This window comes from Balaenoptera physalus (assembly GCF_965194825.1).
Source record: "Balaenoptera physalus genome assembly, chromosome: 15".
NCBI lineage: Eukaryota > Metazoa > Chordata > Mammalia > Artiodactyla > Balaenopteridae > Balaenoptera > Balaenoptera physalus.
In genome coordinates, this window is record NC_138894.1 from 89,989,587 (window position 1) to 90,016,414 (window position 26,828).

General features: G+C 44.3%; 2 protein-coding genes and 1 pseudogene across 5 annotated transcripts in view; 2 read left to right on the plus strand and 1 right to left on the minus strand.

Annotated features, from left to right (window-relative positions):
• The window catches only part of GREB1 (growth regulating estrogen receptor binding 1), a 145,926-nt gene extending 119,120 nt beyond the window's left edge, over positions 1-26,806 (minus strand). For all 3 annotated transcript variants that reach the window (XM_082425886.1, XM_082425885.1, XM_082425887.1), the window contains exon 1: positions 26,485-26,806. In XM_082425886.1, coding sequence (XP_082282012.1) covers positions 26,485-26,598 — 114 coding nt within the window. In that variant the 5' untranslated portion in view covers positions 26,599-26,806. The remainder of the gene's footprint in view (positions 1-26,484) is intronic.
• Positions 1-26,828, plus strand: part of LOC309643282 (uncharacterized protein) — a 437,652-nt gene that overhangs the window by 396,774 nt on the left and 14,050 nt on the right. The window lies entirely within an intron of this gene.
• Positions 8,639-12,498, plus strand: LOC309643279 (RNA-binding protein FXR1 pseudogene; annotated as a pseudogene). The gene has a single exon. The product of its transcript is annotated as an RNA-binding protein FXR1 pseudogene (transcript).

The window sequence follows — 26,828 nt, forward strand, 5'->3', positions numbered from 1 at the left end:
TATATATATATACCACATCTTCTTTATCCATCCATCTGTTGATGGGCATTTAGGTTGTTTCCATGTCTTGGCTATTGTGGCTAGTGCTGCTATGAACATAGGGGTGCATGTATCTTTTTGAATTGTAGCTTTGTCCAGGTATATGCCCAGAAGTGGGATTGCTGGATCACACAGCAACTCTATTTTTAGCTTTTTTGAGGACCCTCCATACTGTTTTCCATAGTGATTGCACCAATTTAAAAGAAATGAATTATTAATACTCAAAAGAACTCAGATGAATCTCCAGGGAATTATGCTGGGGCGGGGGGTGGGGGGAGGGACAATCTCAGGAGATCACATTCTATATAATTCTCTTTATATAACATCCTTGAATCAACAAAATTATAGAACTAGAGAACAGATCAGTGATTGCCAGGGGGCAGGGACAGGGGATGGCAGGAGTGAAAGGGAAGCAGCCATGTCTCCGAAAGAGCAGCATGAGGGATGGTTGTGGTGATGGAACAATTCTGTATCTTGACTGTATCAGTGTTGTGATATCTTACTATAGAGTTTCAAGATGTTACCCTTGGGAGCAACTGAGTAGAAGGTACATGAGAGCTCTGTATTATTTCTTACAACTGCCTGTGAATCTGTAAATACCTCAAAATTAAAATGTTAATTAAAAATAAATAATATCTCTCAGCCTTTTTAAAAAGATAGTCTTGCTAGCGAGTTGCCATAACACTGCTACCTGAGCAGGAGAGAAAGCTCTTGTCCAGACTGCTTGCTTTGTTACTAAGACATTGGAGTGTGGCCACAGGCTGGAGAAGACGCATTGCTGCTCCTTACCATCGTCTCCACGTGAGAAATCTCTCTGGGAATTTGCAGGCTTTATCCAATGTTAATGGGGATTAGAAGGGCACGTCCAAGGGCCCCGTCTGATTCTATTCATTTTCACCCATGTAAATGAACCCAAATACGTATAAAATCCCAACAAGGCACTTTTGTGCCCTACCATGACGATCCAATCATTTAAAGAAGACCCCATTGGCACCCGAATCCCAGTCTGAGAGTTGAGAGCAGTGCAGTGGCCAGGGCTGGGCCTCAACAGAGCAAGAGCAGGAGGTTGAGAAACCGGATTCCTGACGGTAATTCCACCACAGGAGTGAAAGGAGAGGGAAGAAGCAGCACCCAGCACAAGGACAGACAGAGCTCTGCAGTCAGACACCAGGAGGCTTGAAATCCAGCTGGTTTTCCTCACCTGTAAGATGCGAGGTGAGGAAAACATCACGAGTCTCCTGCTAAAATTAGATGAGAGGGTACACAGAGCACCTAACACAGGTTCACGGAGGTGCTCAGGGAGGCCCGTGCCCTTCCTTCCCCCACTTGTCCAAAGTCCACAGCAGCAAAAACGCTGCTTACTCGAGAAAATGCCCCTTACCCCAAGATTCAGGAGGCTTAGAGCTCAGGCTCCGGGCCCAGACTGCTTGTGTCCACGTTGTGTTTCTGCCACCTCTTGGCGTGTGGCCTTGGACAAGCTCCTTAATGTCTCTGTGCCTCGGCTCCCCATCTGTAAAATGAGGGTGCCGATAATAGCACCCGCCTCATAACGCTGTTGTGAGGACGGAGTTACATTGTGAAGTGCTTGGAAAAGTGCGTGCCCACAGTTTTTTTAATGTGTCCTTACATTGTGAAGTGCTTGGAAAAGTGCGTGCCCACAGTTTTTTTAATGTGTCCTTACATTGTGAAGTGCTTGGAAAAGTGCGTGCCCACAGTTTTTTTAATGTGTCCTTACATTGTGAAGTGCTTGGAAAAGTGCATGACCACAGTTTTTTTAATGCGTCCTTTCAGGTAATATTCTGGTTAGAAGAAATAAGAAAATATCCTTTTTGGCTGAGCCGCATGGCTTGTAGGATCTTAGTTCCCTGTCGGGAATTGAACCCAGGCCCTCGGCAGTGAAAGCGCCAAGTCCTAACCACTGGACCGCCAGGGAATTCCCAGGACCATTTTTTTAAGTGTGTGAAAAACAATTATGCGGTATGATGAAAGTATTAGGTTAAACCATTCGAAATTGCCATTATACTATTTCGAGCTACAAAAACAGCAATTTCCTACGGTTCTATCCAGCAGGTAAACCTCTGGCCTCAGTTTACACAGCTGTAGAATGTGTATCGCAGACCCTACATTCTGAGGCTGTGCTGAGGCTCAGGGACAACGTAAAATGCTGGCACGACGTAGGAGGTTCACAAACCACAGCAGCCAGTTGTGCAAAACTACCAACTGCTTCCCAGTTACGACGCTCAAAGAACACCACTCACAGGCAACAGCGCTAAAGGAAAATAGGTGAGATAAGCAGATGATGGTACAGGCCCAGTTCCCCATGCAAATGGGTCCGTGTCACATGGGGGCAGCCTAGAGGTCACAGGATGACCCGGCAGCATCACCACAGGAACTGAGCAAGGGGTGTGGACGGCAGTGGAAAGTGAGCAGCATTGTGTTCAGACCCAGAGGCAGGATGTGGGTGATAATATCCTCACCATCATCATCATCACAATGAAGAGGAAGAGGAAGAAGTGGTGGAAGAAGGGGAGGAGGAGTTGTAATAGTAGTAGCAGGAGGAGGGGGGGGAGGGGGAAGGCGTTTGGACTCTTTCTATGTAGAAGGCAATGTTCTAACTCCTGACATGTAACACGCTGAATTCTTGCCACTGCTCTACAAGGTGTTTATTATCACTGACCCCATTTTACAGATGAAGAAACAGACCTAGAGAAGATTAGGTCACTCGCCCAAGTGTAGCCGAGTTCACATTTGACCCTGGGTCTGCATGACTCCAGATACCAGCTCTTAACTACACCCTCATTAGCGTAACCACTCAGATCACCGCCATGTGAACAGATACAGGATCACCATCATCTAAAGGCAAGTCTGACGGAGGAAGCTGTGTCAGGATGGGCTCCAGCTTTCTAGACCAAAGAGCCCTTCCAATGACCTCTTGCCAGGGCAGTGCTAGAGCAGCTTCATAGAGCAGTGCTTCTTACCCTTCAGCATGCATGAGACTCACTTGGAGAGTTTTTGAAATACAGATTCATCAAAGATTCTACTTCATAATGTCTGGGTGGGACCCAAGAATCCTGAAGATATCTGACAACGCTAAAGTCTTCGCAGTCTGTGTGGTGGGAAGTCGGGGAGATGGCTTGGTGTTGGGGTGCCTTCAGACCACACCCCCCCACACAAGCCCATCTCATCAGCCTGGCTCTATCCAGGCCTCACCCCCACTTTGGAGTCAGATAAAAATGGGTTTTCCACCACTTGTTGCCCAGGTAACCTTGAGCAAGTCCATTGGCTTTTCCACACCTCCGTGTCCTCATGTCTACAAGGGGTCCAATCCTCCACCTCACTGAGTAAGGATTAGTGATATGGCCCATGTAAGGTACCCGAGCTTAGGTCAAAGTCTACCTGCTCCTTTCTCCTCTCACCTGCTGTCGATCAGATTCACTTCCTCTCTGTCCACAAACACACCAGCCCAAATACTACTTTTTCTAAACTTGTATCATGTCTGTAGCCATTAGTAAGGATAGCAGCAATACTTCATATGTCTCTAGTTTACAAACTGCCCCTTGAAGGCAAGGTCCGCGCTGCCCCTGTGTGTCCCTTGCCACACCTAATGCAATACGATGTACAATGACACAGAGTGAGCATTTAATATGGATTTATTGATCAAGCACACTGACTGAATTTGCTCTCAAACTAACATTTTGAGAAGACAATTTAAACTTCAGAGATGTGAGCTCATAGTAGTTCTGGTTTTCTGTTCAACCAAGAATCTCTCTCCTCTACTCGCTTCTAATAGATGCTGTGAACAGCCATGAATGAACAGAAGAAAGATTGTAATTAGAAGATGAAAGTAAAATCAAGCCAGCATCCTGGATACAGTCAGGCTAAGGTATCTCTCTTAGAGCTACAGAAATCATAATGCCTAATTCTCTAGACAAAACCAACAAATATCTTAGTAAAAGAGAGGGCTAAATGAAGTTTTTTTTTAGGCTAACACCCCATAAAAGCCTGTGAAAAAAATGCAGGTTCTCAGAAAGAAACAGGGAAGATGATAGGAAGGATAAAGGCAGAATGTTTATCCTGAGATATGGCTGTTACTCTGACCAGCCCTGGGGCCAGGGCCAAGAGAAGGGAGACTGAATGACAGACAAATGAAAAGTACAAGTAGAAATTAACTTGAAACAGATGACAGTTTGGACAGGTGACAGAATGGACAGAGACTTTTTGGGTGGGGCTAAGATTTGGCTTCACAGTTGTATAGCTTTGTGGTCAGACAGATGTGCATTCAAATCCTGGTACAGCATCTCACCTCTACATGACCTGGATCAAGTTCCTGAACTTCTCAGGACTTTAGTTTTCCCACATATAAAATGGGAATGATAATACCTACACCTCATAGGTGCTATCAGTCCAACTCAGAACCTGGCCAGAATAGCCGTGTAATGTTTATTCCCATTGCCTTTACTCCACTTAAAATCATAAGAGAGGAGGAACTGGGTTTTACTTCCATGTATCTAACTAAATAACTGCAAAGTTATATTCCTATCACAACTGAAAAAATTTACACTACTAAAATGAAAACTTTGTGAAACTCTTACAATGTGAAAATACAACCAAACTCAGTGGAGCCCATAATGAAGGTAACTAACTTTGCAGGACCCTGTTATTTAAATGCCTTCGAGTAGTTAAATGGTATTTAATTTTTAAATCTTACTAGATGCACCAGAATTAGCTACTCAAATCAGTTCCCAGGTTTCCTCTTTGGGCTTCCATTTTCTTATTTCTAACCCCTGACTCACAGGCTCACCCTTGGGTGGCAAAACTGAAAAAGCAATGCAATAGGATGGCCACCTGCAGAATCACCTTCAGAGTGAATGGGGGTGAAAAGAAAGGCACAGAAATGCACAAAGATCATCCCTCACTACCTAGGAGATAGAGTTTGAGGATCAGGTCCCACTTTTGCGATTGACCAGTTTTGTGATAGCTTCTCAATCTAAAACATGGGAATGATGGATTCCAAAGAGCAAGGAATCCCTAGTAAATCCAAGGTCCAGATGGGTCTCATGATATATTACTCCTAAATTGAGTCACATTCAAGTCCAACAAGACAAGAATGTCAGCAGGAAGCAGAGGCACAGTAAATGAACAGAATCGTTTGTCAAGCCAGAAGCAGAGAGGGCCAAACGGAATCCTTTGTAAAGGGTGGTCTGTACATGTGCCTTCAACATCACAATAAACCAGGACATTTAAGAAATGTGTGAATAATGGTGGTAGATCTTATTGGCATGGCAGGGAATTCATCTGATGGCTCAGATCCAGAAGTACTTGCTCTCTGAAGGACTTAGCAATTTTTGTGTGCTGTTTCCAGTCCAGAACTGTCTACCAACAACCCACAAACACCTACAGGTAAGTACCCTGTCATGTGTTGCCCCGGGCTGCACAGGGGTATACACACTCAGTCTCCCTGGCAGGTACAAAAAAGATCACCGACAATAACGGTGTCACCTGTGTGTGCTCCAGCCTCACACACTTCAGAAGAAGAGTCTCGCTCCTCCTCTAAACCCCCCAAACCAGTGCTAGGAGCCCCTGTGTGCTCTTGCAAACCAACCCTAAAACTGCAGGCTCCAAAACTGAGCATGCTCACCTAAGGGGGCAATCTTTGGAGTGTGCCATAGACCGAAGACTTGTGTCCCCCCAAAACTCATATGTTGAAGCCCTAACTCCCAGTGTGTTGAATTTGAAGACAGAGTCTAAAAGGAGGTAATTAAGATTAAGTGAGGTCATAAGGGTGGGGCCCTGATCAACAGAGTTAGTGTCCTTATTAGATGAGACAGCAGAGGGCTCCGTCTCTCTCTCTCTCTCTCTCTCTCTCTATCTCTCTCTCTCTCTCTCTCTCCCCCCACCCCTCTCTCCACGCTCCTGTGGGAGGAGGTGAAGAATGGCCATGTGAGGACACAGCAAGAATGTGCCCACCTGCAAGCCAGGAAGAGAGCTTTTCACCAGAAACCAAATCAACCAGAACCTTGATCTTGAATTTCTAGCCTCCAGAATCGTGAGAAATAAATTTCTGCTGCTTAAGCTGCTTGGTCTATGGTATTTTGTTATGACAGCCCAAGCTAATACAAGGCAGTGCAAGAAGGCAATATTGGATCTTTCTTATTATGTATCTCTTACTTTAAAAATCACAAATACTTTAAGCCTTGGTAATGGATCGACCCTGGCACTCCCCACCTCCAATGCATGTGTCACATAGGGTAGGAAAGGTATCATGAGGAAAGAGTGGGCATCTCACAGCTCAGAGGGGTTGGCAGGAATGCCCACACCTGTCTGCTTGGTCTCCATGGATTGCAATATATTACAGCTTATATATGGCCTGATTGTGATCTTAGATAATAGAATCTTTACCATATTTTCTATGAAAATGAAAATCACTTACAGCACAGAGGTTCACTGCCAATCTTACCACTAGAATGTAAGTTCCAGGAGGGCAGGAATTGCCTGGTTTGTTCACTGCTGTATCTCCAGCACTTAGACAAATACTTGGCACGTGGTACATACTCAATAAATAGGTATGTATTAAATAAATGATGCTAAAACTCGTGTTACCTTTACAGACTATGATGTCTGCAGATTTTTAAATTTTGGAAACAACTTTCTAACCTCGTTTTTAATTTTTACAAATGAAGGTATCAATGAGTTTTTATTTTGTTAAAATACAAAATTTCAAAGCTTACCAATTAGCTCATGTCAGGGAACAGATATTTAGGCGATTCTCATAAAATACTTTTTACATGGTAGATGCCCAAGGATTGCGGTGGTTCTAATAATTATTATTATTTGGCTAACTCTTGTGCCTGAAAGCACTGGAATGCAAGGTAGTTACCAACCAATGAAATAGTCGTATTAGCACAAGCTCCTTGTTTTACTCTTTTCTTGTATTGCCTTCCATACTTCTCCCCAGAGGCCAAGATATTACTAAGCACATAATAGATACTTTTATGTGACAAATATAAAACTAACTGAACTTTTGGCTCAAATTCTCCTACACTGTAGTCAAGACCTCAAAATAGAACCCTTAACTGTTCTCTAATTGTTTCTACCAGTATTAGGCTTGGCTCTGTCCAGAGTTCTGTAAGTTCCCTAAAGAACAAAGCTCATTCGTTCCTCAAATATTTACTAAACACATACTATGGACCAGCCATTGTCCTGGGTGCCGGGGCAGGATGGTGAGCAAAGCAGACTTGACCCTTCACAGCACTTACCATGTGCCATGGGGGAGATAAGACATCAAACAAATAAATATGTAATTACAAATGTGGTGTGTCCCATGAAGTGGTTCTCGACCTTTTTTTTTTTTTAATGAAAATTGCCTACCTATACTTCAGTTCAGAAACATTTTATCTAATCATTTCTTTCCCAAATCTTTTTGAGTCAAGAACTGTAACTATCAGTCAGAGTTCCTGATCAACAAAAGATCTCACAGTCACTCCACCACTGGTCTCATTCTGCACAAAGGGAAGAAGCTGACATTGTACTGACTTACCGAACTCGATGATGGGTAAACGCACAATTTCCAGTAGGGTTTCCTTCTTTTTTTTTTTTTAACTTATTTATTTTTTGGCTGTGTCGGGTCTTAGTTGCGGCACGCGGGATCTTCGTTACAGCGTGAGGGCTTCTCTCTAGCTGTGACGTGTGGGTTTTCTCTCTCTAGTTGTGGCGCGCAGGCTCCAGGGCGCACGGGCTCTACAGTTTGCAGCGTGTGAGCTCAGTAGTTGTGGCATGCGGGCTGAGTTGCCCTGCCACACATAGGATCTTAGTTCCCTGACCAGGGATCGAACCCTTGTCCCCTGAATTGTAAGGCGGATTCTTTACCACTGGACCACCAGGGAAGTCCCCCGTTTGTTTGTTTTTTTAAAGGGCTTATGGACCTCTTGTCTACTTTCACAGATTAGTGGTTCTCAAGCTTGGCTGTTCATCAGAATCACCTGGAGGGCTTATTAAACCACAAATTATTGGCAAATCTCCCCCTTCCCAGAGCTTCTGAGTAGGGCTGGGTATGGGGCCTGAGAATCTGCATTTTGTGCAAGTTCCCTGGTGATGCCAAAGCTGCTGGTCCAGCAACTACAATTTGAGAACTACCACATTAGACTAAAAGGCAGACCTGAGCTTGAACAAAGTAAAAGTTGGAAGGAAGCTCGTGGATTACCTAGGCCAAGCTCCTCAGGTGATAGATAGGTGAGCCAGAGAGCCAACCTGCTCAAGGTCAAAGCAGAACAAGGCAGGTAGGTCACTGGCATGTCTGTTACACAGCTTCCCAGCAAGCCCAGCTTCCTGAAAACATGCCCTTTTCGGTGGATTCGGAGGTAAACTCATCATCAAAAATCCAAGGGTATGAAATGCTGTAATGTCTTGGATTTACTTCAGGGTAATCCAGGAGGGTTGCAGTGTGGGGAGGGAGGAGGAAGAAGAGGCAAAATTGATAAAGTGTTCACAATTGTTGAATTGGATGAGATCACACAGCAGCTCAGTATATGATCTTTCCACTTTTGTAGACGTTTGAAGTTTTCCACTATAAAAGGGTAAAGGGAGTCAGTTGGATCAAGATTTGTCATTGCACATCTCTGAGAGGACCTGGGTTCCCACACAGCCCCTGAAATATACTCCCCCTCCACCAAAGGAGTATTTTGAACATCTGTGACATGCCAAGTCTTGGCTGGCCACTAGAGGGAGTCAAACAAAATTAAGGCACAAATTGCTATCCTCAAGAAGCCCATAATTTGGTGGTGTAAAGAAAATGCAAATTATTGTGTTACAGAGACAAATAAATGGCATAAAAGATAATGAAGAAGGGGCTAAGAGACTGAGAGGACTAAGGCAAGGCTGCATCTTTTCCCACTGTATATCCTTGAAGTAAAACTTTTTGTGCCGTTTTCTAAGGGTGGTCAAGTTTCTGAAATGTGTATTACCATCAATCAGTGATGTTTTATCAAAGTGGAAAGAACATCAAAAGCACAAATAAAAGGAAAAGCCCAAGAGTCTGCTAGGGTAATAGTTAAATTATAATTTATCCACACAAGAGAATACAAAATTGTAATTTAAAATGACAATATCGCTCTGCGGTTCCAACATGGCGGAGGTGACGGTGGAGATTCTCGGCTCCAACGGGGCTTTCGACAAGGGATTTATCAACGATGTTCATGAAGACTCCCTCACAGTTGTTTTTGAGAACAACTGGCAACCGGAACGCCAGGTTCCATTTAATGAAGTTAGATTACCACCACCACCTGATATAAAAAATGAAATTAGTGAAGGAGATGAAGTAGAGGTGTATTCAAGAGCAAATGATCAAGAACCAAGCGGATGGTGGTTGGCTAAAGTTCGAATGATGAAAGGAGAATTTTATGTCATTGAATGTGCTGTTTGTGATGCCACTTACAATGAAATGGTCCCATTTGAATGACTTCGGCCTGTCAATCAAAATAAAACTGTCAAAAAAAATACCTTCTTTAAATGCACAGTGGATGTTCCCGAGGATTTGAGAGCGGCGTGTGCTAGTGGAAATGCACATAAAGATTTTAAGAAAGCAGTAGGAGCAGGCAGAATTTTTTACCATCCAGAAACCACACAGCTAATGATACTGTCTGCCAGTGAAGCAACTGTGAAGAGGGTAAATATTTTGAATGACATGCATTTGCGAAGTATTCGTACGAAGTTGACGCTTATGTCCAGACATGCAGAGGCCACTAAGCATTTAGAATGCACAAAACAACTTGCAGCAGCTTTTCATGAGGAATTTGCTGTGAGAGAAGATTTGATGGGCCTGGCAATAGGAACACATGGCAGTAACATAGAGCAAGCTAGAAAGGTTCCTGGAGTTACAGCTATTGAGCTAGATGAAGATAGTGGAACATTTAAAGTCTACGGAGAGAGTGATGATGCTGTAAAAAGGGCTAGAGGTTTTTTTGGAATTCGTGGAGGATTTTATTCAGGTTCCTAGGAATCTTGTAGCGTCAAGGATGGAGTTGCTGCTTGAGCTTCACTGTGCTAACATGGAGGTTGCTTTTACATGCTGCTGCTAGGGCTGCGCAGAGAAGCCATGCATCACGTGAATTCCCTGTCCTACTCCTTTGTTTTTTTCTTTTTACCTGTTCAGTTGCTGCTGCTTTTAAATTTAGGGTTATTGGGCAAGGAGGTTTGAAAATCCTCTAATAGTGTCTGCTGTATTGATCGGCTTATTGTTGCCATTGTTCCCTTATTTATTCCCCTCCCCCCTTATTTATTCTTCATTGGGAACTGTTCTCTCAAGCATGCAATAGAAGAAACTTACATCTTAACCTCTTTCAACCAAAATTAATTTATTGTGGAAATAGATTGCTGATATAGTATAAAATTTTAATTAATTGAGGATTTGGACTTAACAAATAAGATGTTGCTGTTAACTTAGGATACATCTATTCCATAAAGTGATAGTTACCTGAACATCTACTTCTGTTACCAGGTAACACGACCCAGTGTTGCTTTGTTACTTTATGGGTGTATGTTAGCTTTATAACAAGTGAGTTCCTACGGGGAAGAGCATCTTCATTTCCTCCCTTTACTTTCTCCTCTAATTACTGGATACTCAATAACTGCTATTGGACAGACTTACAAGTTAAGTGTGGAGAAGGTAAATAATTTGAATTTTATGTCATTTTACAGTAGTTCATATCTAGGAAGACAGCAAACCATATACATGTTGTATGTAGTTGTACAGTTCTGCAGTACTTTAAAAACTTACAGGTGTAAAATGTGATACTTGTTAAATGTCAACTTTTTATTTCGGTGAAGAGAATATTCATTTTAAAAGAATCTTCAAGTCACAGGTGTCTTTTGAACAAATAGGAGCTTGAAAATAAAAGCCAGATTGATGACTTTGTTAGTTGTTTGAATAATAATATATGTAACGTGTCATAAATGTAAACAAATTGATGTGATTAATGCCAAAATAAAAGTTATCTTTCTGCCTTCAAAAAAAAAAAATCAATGAAATAATAAGTATATTCATAATACAACTTTTATATTTAAAAGATACAAAATGACATATATTTTATATATATATAATTTTGGCCAATGTTTAGAAGCATATAGAACTTAATTTTAAGACCAGAAAAAACATGCCAAAGTATTAACAGTAATTATATCTGGATCATAGATTTCCAGTTTTCCTTTTTTTTTTTTTTTAACTCTTCTGCAGGTTTTTAAATTTTATGTCACAGATACAACTTCTACAACAGTCTTCCTCATTCTGTTGTTTTTGTTTTTAAGGGCAATTAGCTTTAAAGTACTATAATTTATCTGTATATTCAGAAACTGAACCAAAAAGACAAGCGTGCCCATTAAGCAGTGTACAAACTGCAGAGATTAACTGGAATCTTTTGAAGGGATTAGGGGGCTATGGACCCTCTGGCATGGCCAGATCAGGGCTCCACGAGCTGCCCTCAGCCAGCCCCAATGGTCAGTTACTCCCACAAAAGCCCTACAGGCTTCCTAGGGGAAACAGAACAGAACCACTGAAGCATGCTGGACAGGGAAATGTGGATTATTAAAAGCAAGCCCCCTTTACCCACTTAATGCATGAAGCGTCCATATCACAGCCTTTGTTTAAATGTCCTGGTCCCGCCCATTTATGAGGACTGTGCTTGGGCATGGAACAGGGTGCAGGGGGTCTGCCTCTCTCTTTAAGTTATAGTCGATCTTCTTTTCATTCTGAATGAATGAACCTTTTATCAGCTCTACTTTGAGATTGCCTCTGAACACTCTGGAATCACTAAATAATTCAAATGTTGAATCCACAAACTAGACACGATTTTCTTAAAATGGGGGTTTCTGATGTCAAATAAAATGGTAGTAGTAGAATGAACATCTGTAACGCCGTAGGAGTTCAGTCACTTGCTTACTAAATGAACCAACTTTACACTAAGCATAGAAACCTTCAGACAGGCTCTACATTATAAACTCTCCTATTAAAAATGACAAGACAAAAATACAGATATGAAAGTGTAGCTTCAAATTACCCACCCACTAAAAGATTACATGTATTGGTGCAAGTGGCTATTTTCACTGATTAAAAACATCTTGAACCACAAATAAGCCATTTGTTAATCAATAACAAGAAAGGCTAGGATGGAATTTCAACTTCAGCCTGAACTTACTTCTTATTCTTTGAAGAATACTTGTTCCAAAAAACACTAATTCTAAAAGATACATGCACCCAATGTTCACAGCAGCATTATTTACAACAGCCAAGACACGGAAGCAACCTAAGTGTCCATCAACAGATGAATAGATAAAGAAGATGTGGTATACACACACACACACACACACACACACACACACACACACACACACACAATGGAGTACTACTCACCCATAAAAAAGAATGAAATTTTGCCATTTGCAGTAACATGGATGGACTTGGAGGGTATTATGCTAAGTGAAATAAGTCAGACAGAGAAAGACAAATACTGTATGATATCACTTATATGTGCTCTAAAAAAATACAACTAGTGAATATAACAAACATGAAGCAGACTCACAGATACAGAGAACAAACTAGTGGTTACCAGTGGGGAGAGTCGTGGGGGGAGGGGCACAATAGGGGTAGGGGATTAAGAGATACAAACTATTAGGTATAAAATAAGCTACAAGGATATTGTACAACTCAGGGAATATACCCCATATTTTATAATAACTATAAATGCAGTATAACCTTTAAAAATTATGAATCACCACATTGTACACCTGTAACTTATATAATATTGTACATCAACTATACTTAAATTAAAAAAAAAAAAAATTGCTCTAGAATGAACAGCAGACCACCTGATCCACTGCTGTGGGGATGGAAAAGTCACAGATCACAATGCAAACTTTAAATGAACCAGATTTCAGTATGAAAAGACTTGTAGAAACATCTCCTCACCTGTGTTTCATTTAATTGTTTCACATTTTTAATCTGATTTTTGTTTCCTAGAAACAAACTTTCCTGAGCAAACCCAAAAACAGTACTCTCGAAGCAATGGATTGCATACAAGGAATTCTTCAAATCTGCCCAGAGATTTAAGACATTCTAAGATAGGGGTAGGAGTCTAATTGGTCTTTAAAACTTCCAGTAATGTTTTCCTACAAAGTGCTGCAAACCAGGTGACATTAAAACAACGCTTTAAGTAAGATGAAGCTCAGAACCGTCCCAGACCTCCACCTTTCCCCATGTCTAACACGCAGTGCTAATCGGAGAAATTAAAATGCTCTCGCTAGGAATAAAAGTTTTTATCAAGTTAAAATGCACATATTGTTTAAAAGAGATACTAAAAAAATCTTCCAAGTCCTGAGTAACACTTAACTCTGTAAGAAAAGTTTCTTAAAGAAAAGCTTCAGTATACAAATTAAGTAGTTCCTCTTTTTTTTTTTTTTTTGCTGGTCTTCATGACCAGGGATCAAAAGAGGCTTGACAGCAAAATGGCCCAACAGCCTTCTCCATGAATGGCCATCATCGCCTCCACCCCGCCTGGCGCCCTGGCGGCCACACACACACACACACACACACACACACACACACGCACCTTCTTGGACTTCAGGGAAGCAGCCTTTGTTCCCAAGACCCAAAACTGGGATCCAGCTACTAAGCCTCCTCCTCCCCCGAACCAGCCTTCCCAAGGGTCGGAGCCCCTCAGAGACAGTCCCAGGGCGGTTCTGGAAAGAAGCCCCATTTTCTCCCGTGTTCCAAGTGCCGGGGAGTTGGGGCCGCCACCGCCGGCTCCAGTTTCTCTAAACACACAGACATGGACACGCATGCACGCACACGTGCACACCCTCAAAACAGTGATTATTACCATCATTATCATTTTTACTAGCTCTCACCTACGGAGCGCTCACCATGTGCCAAGCGCTCAGCGCGCGTTCCAAGTCCATCTAAGTCCAACTCTGCCGGCCCCTCTTTTTCTCTCGCTTTCACACTCACACACACACACTCCCACGCGCGCACGCACACGAGGCAGCGGCACCCACACCCCCAGGAGCCCTCGAGGCTGAACCCCGACACTTCCGTAGCCTCCCGGCGGGTCCCGACCTCAAAGGTACCCACGTCCGCCCGCGCGCTCCCCGGGCCGCGCTTCCCCGCGCGCTGCGCTGCGAGACGTTCCCCCGGCGCGCCCGGCGGCCGCTCCTACCTCGGCCCTTTGTCCTCGCGCCGCCGCGGCCCCGCTCCGGTGCGCCCGCCGCCGTCGGAGGGCCGGCCCAGCCGCCTGCGCGCTCACTCCCCCAGCGCCCGGGCTCGGCCGGCCGGGGGGCGCGCGGCAAAGCCCGGATCTGCGGAGCGCGGAGCGCGGCCCGCGCCCGGGACTGACCCCTGACCCCGGCCGCCCCCTGGAGTCCGCTTCTCCGGGTCTTCCGGCCGACCGCGGAGAAGGGCCGGCGGTGGGCTCGGCCGACCCGGGACCCCGCTGGGAAAGGGTCGCGGCGAGGGCGGCGCCGGGGCCGGACCGGGAGGCGTCGGGCGAGGGGAGGAGGCTCGAGGGCCGGAGCCGAGCCCCGCGCCCGCCCGCCGGCCTGGGTTTTCGCGCCGCGTGCCCGGTCCCCTCGCCCTGCCCCTGCGCCCCCCTCGCCAAAGTCCGACCTCCTCACCCGAAGGGCGCGGCACCGGGCTCGGGGCGCCGCCTGCTCTCGGGAAACGTCGCTCTCTTCTCTGATCTCCCCGAGGGATTCCTCCCCCAGCTTGCCCGTCCCGCCCCCCGGCACACCTCCCCACCTTCCCGCAGGGCCAGGCGGGGAGCCCCTCCAGCCAACGGAGACTCAGCGGGGGAGGGAGTCTGGACAGACGTTGGAAGAACCCTCGGAGAACAGAGGTCATTTTGTCGCTTGGGACGCAGACGCCCAGAGGGGACAAGGCAGGTCTGCGAGGCAGCAGGAGCGCAGCCCAGGCTTCCCAAAGGCTCCACGCCAAGGGCCCCGGAACGCCCACCCCTGGACGCACGGGCTGAGCCCTGTGGAGGGCCGCGTCGGCGGGGCGCCCTTCTCCGGCCCCCAGAGACCGGCTCAAGCAAGGGGGGATAGGGGGACCCGGGTCCCCAGCAGCCGGGGTCGGCCAGTGGCCCACCAGGGAGCCTGTCTGAGGCCAACAGAGGAGAAAGATTCTGGAACGGTGGGCACCTGCGGGGGGAACTCAGCCAACTCTCCCTGGCCCCGTGTCGGGAAGAATCCGTGAGGAACGGAACGAACCAAAGAATCTCCGATAAATCTTTGCAGACCTCGCAGGAGGCTGGTGCAGAGCTAGACCGAGCAAGCAGTGAGCACAGGGCAGGAGTACTTCCTTTTTTTTAAGCAAGAGAGGAGCCCCTGTGATTTCAGGAACCTGCGAGGCACAGAGTTGGAATCGGGCGACCAGCCCGGCACCCTCACTGCCACTCACCCCCATGACTCGCATTGTGGCCTTGGGCCAGTCTGACAGTGTCCTTGAGGATGGGGGAGACAGTCACAGTTGAGTGAGCTGGGCGGTTAAATGAGGGAATGAGGGCCTGGCCCCCAGCAAGTGCCACCACACAACAGGTCCTGGGTAAAAATGTTGCCTGAATCAATCTCCGTAGATTTCCTGTACTCTGATTGGCAGTACCATCATTTTCCTTTTCTTATAATGAAATATTTGAAACGCACACAAGAGACAGTAATGTCACGAGCCCCTCTCTGTGTGCCCAAGAACCAGCCAATCCTAACCTCTTGCCATACTTACTTCGGATATTCACGTAAGAAATAAATATCACCATACAGTTAAAGCCCCCAGACAGCCCTCCCTGATCCCAATTCTTCCCCCACCACCGCCTTCCCAACCCCCAGTACTTTCCTAAAACATCCCATCAGCGTTTTCATACTATTACTACATATGCATGTGTTCATGTTACTACATATGCCTGAGTTGAACTATAGCATGTTTTCCAATTTTACCACTTTCTGTGTGTTATCATATTCTGTGTTTTGTTCTGTAACCCAGTCATTTGTTTTATGTTGTTTTGCTCAACATGATGTTTGTAAGAGCCATCTCCTCATACATATAGCCCTAGGTTATTCATTTTAACTGCTAAATAGTATTCCATTGTATGAATGGCACAACTTGTACAGACATCCTTCTGTTGATGGACCTTTGAGTTGAACTGTTTTTCATGATTAGAAACAAGACCGCAGTGAACATTCTTGACTGCATTTGTGTTTCTAGGGAATACACAGTTTTTCAACCATTCCAGTAAACACATGTACAGAATAGCTGTGTTGAAGTCACATTTACCAATACGTTGGTTCTATGGTTTAGATTAGTTACTGCAATTGCTAAACCAATAATCACTGTACTTACTTTTTTTTCCCTTACATTTTGACAGCTTACACTTTATCAAGCAAATAAAATCCTACAGAACAGGGTCAGCAAACTTTTTCTTAAAGGTTTAAAAGAAATATTTTAGGCTTTGCCAGCCAAGAGGCAAAACCACACTATTCGATTATAAAAGTACTTATATAACCACTTAAAGTATAAATGTATAACCATTTATATTAAAGTATAAATATTTTTAAAAATATGAAAACCATTCTTACCTCATGGGCCATAAAAAAGGATACTCCCCCGCTCCAAAAAAAAAAAAAAAACCTAGATAGCTGAACAGATTTGGCCCATGGGCCATAGTTAGCCTGCCTAACCCCCGTTATATGAAAGACATTCCAAAAATTAATTCCTTTCCTTGAAACCCAACATTAAAAAGGAAGTCACTTTTAATAAAGGCAAAAATATAATTTGATTCACCAGACGAATCAAAGTGAATATGTGGTTCCTGCTAGGGAAACATTCTTAGGAAGCTGTCCCATGCCTTAGCTAATTGATACAGTGACTTTGGGGAAACCATTTAATCCCATTTTTTAATCTATAATAAATTTTAGAAATGCACAGACTCCTATCAACTGAGAATTAATAAGACAAGAAATGAAATTCAGTGAAAAAGTTATATGGTATTTTCCTGCTTGATGAATCATCTCTCTGCTCCTAGTTCATTGATTTAAATACCGGCACGCAAATACGAATGATTAGCTTTTTTCTTCCTGAACTGAACCTGACCCACTCATTTTATGTCTTTACTGAACTTGAACCAAAACTTGAAAAAGTAATTTCAAGATATTTTCTTAAATGAGGGGAATCAAGCTAGTTTAAAATGTTGTTGACAAATATGGGACTGAACTAAAAACTGTGGTGGCCAACCTCAGACCTACAAAGGAGCTGTCAATCTCTAAGTTCATTCAGTAAGCAGGGTTCGCAGGGGCCATGGGGTCAGGAAGGCAATTAGACACGGCTTCTGGGCACATTTGTTTCTTTGACCAGCATTATCCTAAAGAATCACACGCATGTACTTCTCCTCACACGCTTACACACACACATTCTTCTCTCCTTCTCACACACACATCCTCACACATACGTCCCCCCCTTACATGTCTAGGCATGTGCTGCGCACACGTATTCCTTACACACTTATCTGCCTCCTTAAATGCACACACACTTCAAACATACATGTGACTCTTCTTCACATACATACACGTTTCCTTCTCACACATGTTTCTCTCCACCGACAGAAACACCGAATGTCTCTCTCTCTCTCACACACACACACACACACTCACACACACACCTTGTCACGCAAACATTTCTCCCCTTGGTACATACATTCTGCTTACACCCATATATCTGTTTCTTGCAAATCCAACTCCTCTCATACCTTTTTCTTTCTAACATACACACGTTTTCACATGACTACACCCAGACACAAACTCATCCTCTCACGCACTTTCATTTTTATGTATACTTGTTTATCTCGTCACACATACCAGTAGATATGCCATCTCCTTCCTTTGTGCCTGAGCAAAACAGCTTACTCTTTTCACATCCATCACAGCGCCCAATTAAAATGCAGTAGAGTGGAATCGGCTGAAGCCTTTAAAAGCTCCCATTTGTGCGTGTCAAGCAGTTTAGAGTCATTTGTTATCAGCGTACCACTTGTTTCTATGTGAGACGGTTTCTGAATGGCTTAAGGGTACTTCGTTTATTCGCTTATAATAAATATCTCTAAACTATAACCCAGTTTCTGTTATTAGCTATCACTTTCTGTGGAGGAAATGTTTCTCTAGCCTAGTAAATGCTTAAACCCAGCTTACTTAAATTCTCCCAGAATGTGAGTGGGTAGGTATATTGGTTTGCTCAGGCTGCCATGACAAAGCACCACAGGCTGGTGGGCTTAAACAACAGAAATGTATTGTCCATAGTTCTGGAGGCTAGAAGCCCCAGATCAAGGCGTCAGTGGGTTGGTTCCTTCTGAAGACTGCGAGGGAAGGATCTGTCTGTCCCAGGCCTTTCACTTCGACTTGCATGCCTGTCTTCTCCCTGTCTCTTCACATCCTCTTCCCTCTCTGTGTGTCAGTGTCCAAAATTTCCTTTCTTATAAAGACACCAGTCATATTGGATTAGGGCCCACCTCAGCGACCTCATTTTAGTTTGACTGCCTCTGTAGAGACCCTCTCCCCAAATAAGGTCACATTCTGAGGTGCTGGGGGTTGGAACTTCAATGTATGAATGTGGAAGGAGGCAGGGATGGGGAACACAAAGCAACCCCGAATGGTAGGACTTGACTTGCTTCTACAGGTGGTTCAGACCAGAGATACTAAACTTCACCTGGATCACTAATACATCTGAGGCCTAGATGTGCCACATCCTCGTTTGAAACCTTAAATTCAACTCCAATTGCATTCCACTCTACTTCACTCCACCTCCATATCACCAGGAATATTGACCACCCCAAATTCAGCGGCCCTACTCAATGCGCTCCCTAAGGTGAAACTGCTCCACCTGGTGGAGAGTCAAGATGCTACACTTCAGCAAACGGTAAGTGGGCTTGTAACCCGGCTGCCAGCATCGTATCGTCTGGTATCAAATATTAGATAAACAAAGGAAAGAGTGAGAGGGGCAAAACAAATTTGGTGCAACTGATGTATTTCCTGGGGGTAGTGCGTGGGAGGTGAACATTTAAGTAGGACACATTTAACAATCAGTAACACGTTAGCAAACAAACTAAATTGTGCTTGTATAGAATTCAAGTGGAATAAAATGATGCAGTTCAACTTTAAAGGCCAAGTGAAAATTGATTTATCATATTTTTCCCACCTTGCTAAAGGGGAGGTAAATTGATTCAACTTCTTTGAAGGATAATTTGACAATATCTATTAAAGTCACCTCTGGCCTCGTAATTCACTTGTAGCCACTTATTTTTTAGATATACGCATACCTGGGTGAAAGGTAGGCTGAATGAGATTGTTCTATGTTTGGTGTTGTTTATGGTTGCAAAATATTGGAAATAACCCAAGTGTCCAGACTTGGAGAGGGCATGGGTGATTTATGGTACATACACACAATGCAATACTGTGTAGACATAAAAAAGAGTGAGAAAAACTTTTATTGCACTGTTAGGGAACAATCTGCAAGATATTTTGCTAGGTTAAAAAAAATCGAAATAGTATGATTATTAGTGTGCAAACAAGGGTTGGGGAAATAACATAGAGGACTATTTGTGCATAAAATATCTCTGCAAGAATCCATACAAAACCAGTGCAATGTGAGCTTCAAAGAGAGGACTTTAGACTTCACTGCTGAGAGACAAGCGTGGGAGGGATATTTTTCACTGTTTACTCTGGTACCTTTTGAATTTTGAGCCATATAAATGAACCTCTTCAAAAAATTAACAGTTTTCTTGCTTAATTTTCATTGTCCAAAATTTCTCAGAGGTCTAATGATATTTTTGTACTGCTGGTATCAGAAGTCTGAAACCAACGTGGTTATCCTCCAATATTGGGCAACTTTCTTTTCTTTTAGGGGAAGGTATTATAATTTATCTTTTTCATTATAAAAATAATGTGTAACTACCTAACAAAGAAAACAAAAGGTTTCAAGTTTGCTGATTGTAAGTCTTCTTTCCACACAATTAATACAAATGGATTTTATAATAGCACAATTAATAACACAATAACACAATTAATAAAATGGATTTTCTTTTCCCAAAATGAAACTAACGTAAACCTACAATATTTAAGAAATACTAAGAACATTAGTATCATTCATCATAAAATTCAGTCAGAGGAAAAATAAAAGTTGCTAAATGTATCAATCATCTGATAATGCTGAATTAAAACAAAATCCAGCATAAGGTGTGCTTCAAAGTTTTAAGACAAACTATTACCTCTATAATTTGGGTTTTCATGTTTTGCTTTAGAATTTACATTTCGAAGTCAACATAGTAAAGAGTTTATTTTTTTTCAAATGCTATTTATTTATAATGTAATGTGTCTATGGATGGTGAAAGGTTACTGGGGGCATCAGTCCAGGTTGTGGGGCTCATTAGACAACACGTGGGAAGGAGGCTGGGGCGCTAGCCTCATCTGGGAGTTCAGAGAAGCCTTTCTGGCGGGGGGGGGGGGGGAATGTGCAAAATAAGGATGAGGCATCTGCTAGGGGAGGTGTCAAAGGGTTAACGTCCTAGCAAAGAAAACAAGACGTGAGAAGACTCAGCAGTGAGGGAAAGCTTTTGAGGAATTGAATGAAGATTAATGTGACTGAGAGAAAGTGATGCATCCAATGGCTCTGATAAGGTGGTAGGGGCCCCTGAGTGCCCGGGACCCAGCCCCTGCCCTCCCTCCAAAAGTGTGATGCGGCAGACAGCCAGGCAGGCAAGTGACCAGTGCCCAGGGGAAACTACTAACCTCGAGCATAATACAGACAAAGTACACTGACAGCTTTTAAGCAGAGGAGTGATGAGATCAGACCCACGCTTTAGAAAGATTTCTCCTGCAATGAAAGGTCAACAGCCACCCCCCAAAAGGCAGTTGTTTAATTTGACAGTGATAGTATAGAGTCCCTTGTAAATGGCAGGACAGGCGAATGAATTAGGAAGCAGTTAAAATAGTCCAGGAACAATGACAATGAGGGTAGTCGTGGGGCAGTGGGAATCAGGAGGAGGGAAGGGCTGAAACCCTTTGGGGGGCTGGAACTGACAAGCCCCTGTGCCCATTCTCCCTCCCCTTTGTGGCTTCCTCATTGGAGTTCACCCAGGCGTATAGCAATAGCTCATCTTTCCCACAGCTCTTTTTTGACAGGCTTTCATGGGGATTTGCCCTTGTGGGTGTATTTAACTGCAGGCTTACTTTTTTGTTTCCCTTTCTGAAGCAGAAGGCAAATACTGTTGCTAAGTGGAGAGACTGAATCCGTGCATCTGGACCAATGACAACTTTCGTGGGCTAGCATCTTCTTGGGAGCTCTCAGGAAAGCTTGTCAAGTTCTGAACAAAACCTCAGAACAAAGAGTCAGCCGCCCGGCTCTTTGTTCCATTTGATGTCATTTTAGAACCATTTTTAGTCACTGGGGGAGGGAGCTTTGAGACTTGGTTAGAAACAGCCCCTGTGAAGCTAGGAAGTTTGTGTTACCACTGAAGATGGATTCAATGCACCAGGGACTTGACGTCCATTGTCTCTAATACAGCAGAATTGCAGGTATGTTTACCCTCAGTTTACAAACAGAGAAACTGAGGATCCTAAGGGTTGAGATGCTTGCCAGTGAGGCTAATAAGGGTGGATGCAGGAGTCGCTCCAGTCCAGGTTTGTCTGTTCCTTCCTGCATGCCACCGCTCCTCTTTCTGCATCCTTCCATCTCTACGACACTCCTTTCCCGCCAAGTGTTTGTCCTTGCGCCTCATCACCTTCCTACAAAGGGTACTGACCTAGAGAGTAAAAGACCAGAATTTGGATTGCAGCTCTGCTAGAAACCATCTTTTTATTATTATTATTAATGAAGACTGTTTAAATTCTATAGTGCTTTACAATTTTCAAAAGTTTCACACACATGATTTCCTCTAGTCCCATAATAACCCTTTTTTTAATCCTCTACCCCTATACTGCCTCTCCCCTCTCCCCACTGGTAGCCACTAGTTTGTTCTCCGTATCTGAGTCTGCTTCTTGTTTGTTATATTCACTAGTTTGCTGTATTTTTTAGATTCCACATATAACTGATATCATACAGTATTTGTCTTTCTCTTTCTGACTTACTTCACTTAGTATGATAATCTCGAGGTCCATCTATGTTGCTGCAAATGGCAATATTTCATTATTTTTATGGCTGAGTAGTATTCCATTGTGCATGCGTGTGTGTGTGTGTGTATATATATACATGGACATATCCACGGCATCTTCTTTATCTATTCTTCTGTTGATGGACACTTAGGTTGCTTCCATACCTTAGCAATTGTAAATAAAACTGCTCTGAACATTGCGGTGCTTGTACCTTTTTGAAGTAGTGTTGTCATTTTTTTCAGATATATACCCAGGAGTGGAATCGCTGGGTCATATTTACTGAGTGCCTGGTATGTCTACCAAATCTCCACTTCTACCATCTCCCCTGACCCTCAGCAGATGACCTTGCCTTCAACAGAGCATGAACTCCTTCAACTTCCTGCTAAAAATACCTTATAAGGTTGTCTGCCTCTGTCCTTACACTTTCCTCCTGTCACCGTGGAGGTGGAGCCCTCCTCTTGTTTCCAATTTCCTCCTCCCCTGGAGCTCTGTATGGAATCCCTGACAGCATTCTCAGGGTTATCCCCTTTCTCTGTTGCATCTTCAAGCTTCCCCTTTCTACTAGCTCCTTCTCATCAACATTAAAAAACTTAGGTCTCTGCTATCTTAAAAAAGTAAAAGGGGGGGTGGTGGAGAGGAAGGAAACAAAGTAGGAAAGAAAGAATAAAAGAGAAAAGAGAAGGAATGAAGGGAGGGAGGGAGGAAGAAGGAAGGAAGGAAGGGAGGAAAGAATGGAGGGAGGGAAGAAGAAGGAAGGAAGGAAGGGAGGAAGGAAGGAAGGAAAGAAGGAAGGAAGGAAGGGAGGAAGGAAGGAAAGAAGGAAGGAACGAAGGGAGGAAAGAAGGGAGGGAGGGAGGAAGGAAGGAAAGAAGGAAGGAAGGGAGGAAAGAAGGGAGGGAGGGAGGAAGGAAGGAAAGAAGGAAGGAAGGGAGGAAAGAAGGGAGGGAGGGAGGAAGAAGGAAGGAAGGAAGGGAGGGAGGGAGGAAAGAAGGAAGGAGGGGAGGGAGGAAGGAAGGAAAGAAGGAAGGGAGGAAAGAAGGGAGGGAGGGAGGAAAAAGGAAGGGAGGGAAGAAAGGCAGAAAACATCCCTTCTTTTAACCTCTAAGGCACCCATAGCCTAGATTCACCTTCAATTCCCCTAGCTACTCCCTCTTAATTACCTTTGTTGTTGCTTAGTTTAAAAACAAAAGCAAAACTGCTTATTGTAAACAATGTGACAGTATCTGCCAGCCCTTTCACACTGGCTGCCCTCTTGCTCTGCCCTCTGGCCCTGCCCCATCTTGCCCTTACTCCTGCCCTTGTCAAATCTCACCTGTGCCTGGACTTCAAGTACCCAAAGCGCCACCTCGGGTCCAAGTCTTCCCTTAAACTTCATCAACCCCCAAGCTCTGTTCCTTCTACATCTATCTTCTAGCTCTTGAATCTGTCCTTTGCTCTCCACTTTCACTGGCACTGCCCAGTTCTGGCCATCATCAGCTGTCCTTTCGGTGACTGACAGCCTCCTAACCATTCTCCTTGCCTCCCATTTGACCTCTCCTGTTGCTGAAGATCTGAGAATGCCTATGCCGGCGTGACAGGTATATGCAGAAAGCTGTAACACCTAGCAAATAGTAGGTTAGAGTGGCGACCATTGGATTTGCTCCAAGCCCTCAATCCCAAAACACTGCATTAGAAAAGTTAACGTGGCTTCAATTTAGCTGGTTTATCATCCCTTGGAGAGGGGATGAGGGTCAGTTTCCTCACCTGGAAAAGAAGGGGCTGGGCTAGACCGGTGCCTGGCAGAGTACACCCAAATCCTCGGAGTTTCTGATTCTGTAGGGTCTGGGGTAGACCCAGAAAGTTTGCATTCCTAACAAGCTTGCTGGTGATGGCAATGCTGAGGTCCACAGACCACACGTAGAATCTCACCAGACTAGGTGATACCACATTTTTGTATCTTCACCCGTGCTATCCAATATGGTAGCCACTAGTTACCTGGCTATTAAAATTCAAGTTAAATTAAAATAAATGAAAATTCAGTTCCTTGCTAGCCATACTTCAAGTGCTCAACAGCTACACGTGGCTAGTGGCTACCATATTGAACAGTGTAAAACATTTCCATTTTTCCCTATTGGACGTGGCCATTTCCTCACAGATTTCTGGGGAAGAAATTTTACCGTAGAAGGAAGGTAAAATATCCCTTGACAAATAAGGCCTCTCAGCATTCCTCCAGCGCACCTGGGCCCTCGGCCTATATCTCAGGCCTAATTTTAAAGTCTCAAAGCCCACACCCTATTTTGCCCTAGCACCATTTTGCCCCAAGAAGAACACACAAAAGCAGCGCTGGAAATGGAAATACTAGAATTTCTGTGCTGGGAACTGGGTCTGGGCACCGCAGTGGGACTTGATGGACAAAGCTAAGGATCTGGTGGCTGAAGTCCTGCATTTGAGCCCCCTGAGGAGGTGGCCTTGGGCAAGTCACTTAACTTCTCTGAGCCTCTGTATCCTCATCTGTAAAGTATTCTAGAAATATCTACCTCACAGGAAGATGTGTGAAAAAGCACCTGTGATTTACACCAAGTCCAGTTATTTTTTTTTTTCTTCCTTCTCTGCGCTTCCATAGCATGTTATACACATTCTAAGTTAGTACTTACGCATTCTGGTTACGTGGGGGCCACTGGAGCACAAGGTAAGGACCCCTCAGACTTAGTTCTCTCCTCAGCACATACTCCTGCCAGGCACAGGCTCAAAAAAACGTGCGAATGATTAAGTCTCAGGGGAAAGCCAAGTCACAGGTATTGTAAGCGTCTGGAGGGCAGGGTCACGGGCCTCACTCTCTACAGCTGTGCTCATGCTGGGTCTTCAGCCTGCAGCGCCCGCTGAACAAAACCTCAGAACAAAGAGTCACCTGCCCCCCCGGACTCACCCACCTTCACTCCCCCAACCCCACCTCTGGCTCTAGAAAATCCAGTCACCCTTCAAGAGGCTTCCCAAGGATCCACATACTAAATCAATCAGCTATGAGGTCAAATCCTGCCTCTGCCGCTGCCTAGCCAGGACCTCGGGTAATTTTTGTAAATCTTGCTAATATTTATTTTCCTGATCTGTAAATTGGGCAGAAAAATACCTATCTTTCAGTTTTGATATAAGATTTACATAAGAAAATGTGTACAGAACATTTAGCAGAATGTTAAACAGACCTCAAATGCTGGGTTATGTCTTTTTTAAAAAAAAAAAAAGCCAGCCATTTCTGGTCTCCAGAGCTTGCCTTCTCAGGGGACTCTGGTTGGTAAAGGTGTCACTTAACCACTCTGGGAAATTCTCCATTCTGCAACATAATCCAATCTTTTAGAGACTTCTCCTAGATTATCCTTTATTTCAAGTCATTTGTTTAGCAAACACTTATGGGGCACTTACTATTTGTCAGGAACTGTGCTAGATGCTGGAGATCACAGATTAAAGAATGCCTCTGACCTCAAGAAATTTCTAGTCTAGTGGGAACCCACCTTCCACCTCATGCTGGGTAGAAGCTCTTGGTCTACAGCTCAGTAGCTGCCCTCCACCCTGCACTTATCACATGGTATTACCTTTTTATATCAAACACGTGCTATTCCCAGTTCTAAGTAGGCTACATTCATTAATTCATTTAATCCTCACAACAATCTTATGAGGTAAGTAGTCATTAGCCCCATTTAACAGATGAGGAAACTGAGGCACGGAGCGATTAAGCAGCTTGCATCAGGTCTTGTAAACTTCTAAGTAGGGGGAGCCAGGATCTGAAAACAGACCGTCTGGCTCCAGCTTTATTTTTTATTTTATTTTATTTTATCTTATTTTATTTTATTTATTTGGCATTTAAACTCCCCCTTTTATTACCTGCTTAGTGGATTTTTGGCACACGTAACCTTTGTTATTGAAACACTCTCCTTTCTTTTCATTTTTTAACTTTAGTTGATTTACGATGTTGTGTTAATTACTGCTGTACAGCAAAGTGGCTCCAGCTTTAAATGTTCCTTTACTTATCTGTCCCCTCCACCGGAATCTGAGACTATGCCAAATTCAAACGAATATCTCCTGTGCGCACCACGATTTCTGACACCTAGGGAATCAATAGTTTATTCCTCAAATGAAAAGAAGGAAGAAAAAGGAAAGGAGGAAAGATGCATGTAAGTAAACAATTCCACGACGGTTTGGTTACCAACATTTACTAAGCATCAACACTGGGCAAGGGCCTGAGACGTGCGGAGGGCCTCAAGCGTAAACTAACATCCCTGCGAGCTCAGAACTTTCCGTTATTAGTACCTTTACCGTCGAGAATTCCGAGGCGACCACTGCGTTGTCCCGGCTGCCTCCTTCCTCTCGCCCCGCTCCCTTCGTCTGCAATTCCTGCTCCGCGTCTTCCTTTTCCTTCGCCATCCTTTCCGTGGTCTCCGCTCTCCGGGATTTCCCGGGCTCCGGCCTTCGGGAGCGGGTCTGTGTTTGAGAGCGCTCCGGCCGCGCCGGGCATGCGCACTGGGGGCGGCGCAGTGCGCATGCGGGAAGATGGCGGGCCTGGCGTCCTGAGAGCCGTGGGTCACCCTGCTCTCCTCCCGCCCGCGTTCCAGCTCCCGGGGTCGTGGGGCAGCGGCGCGCCCGTCAGCGGGCCG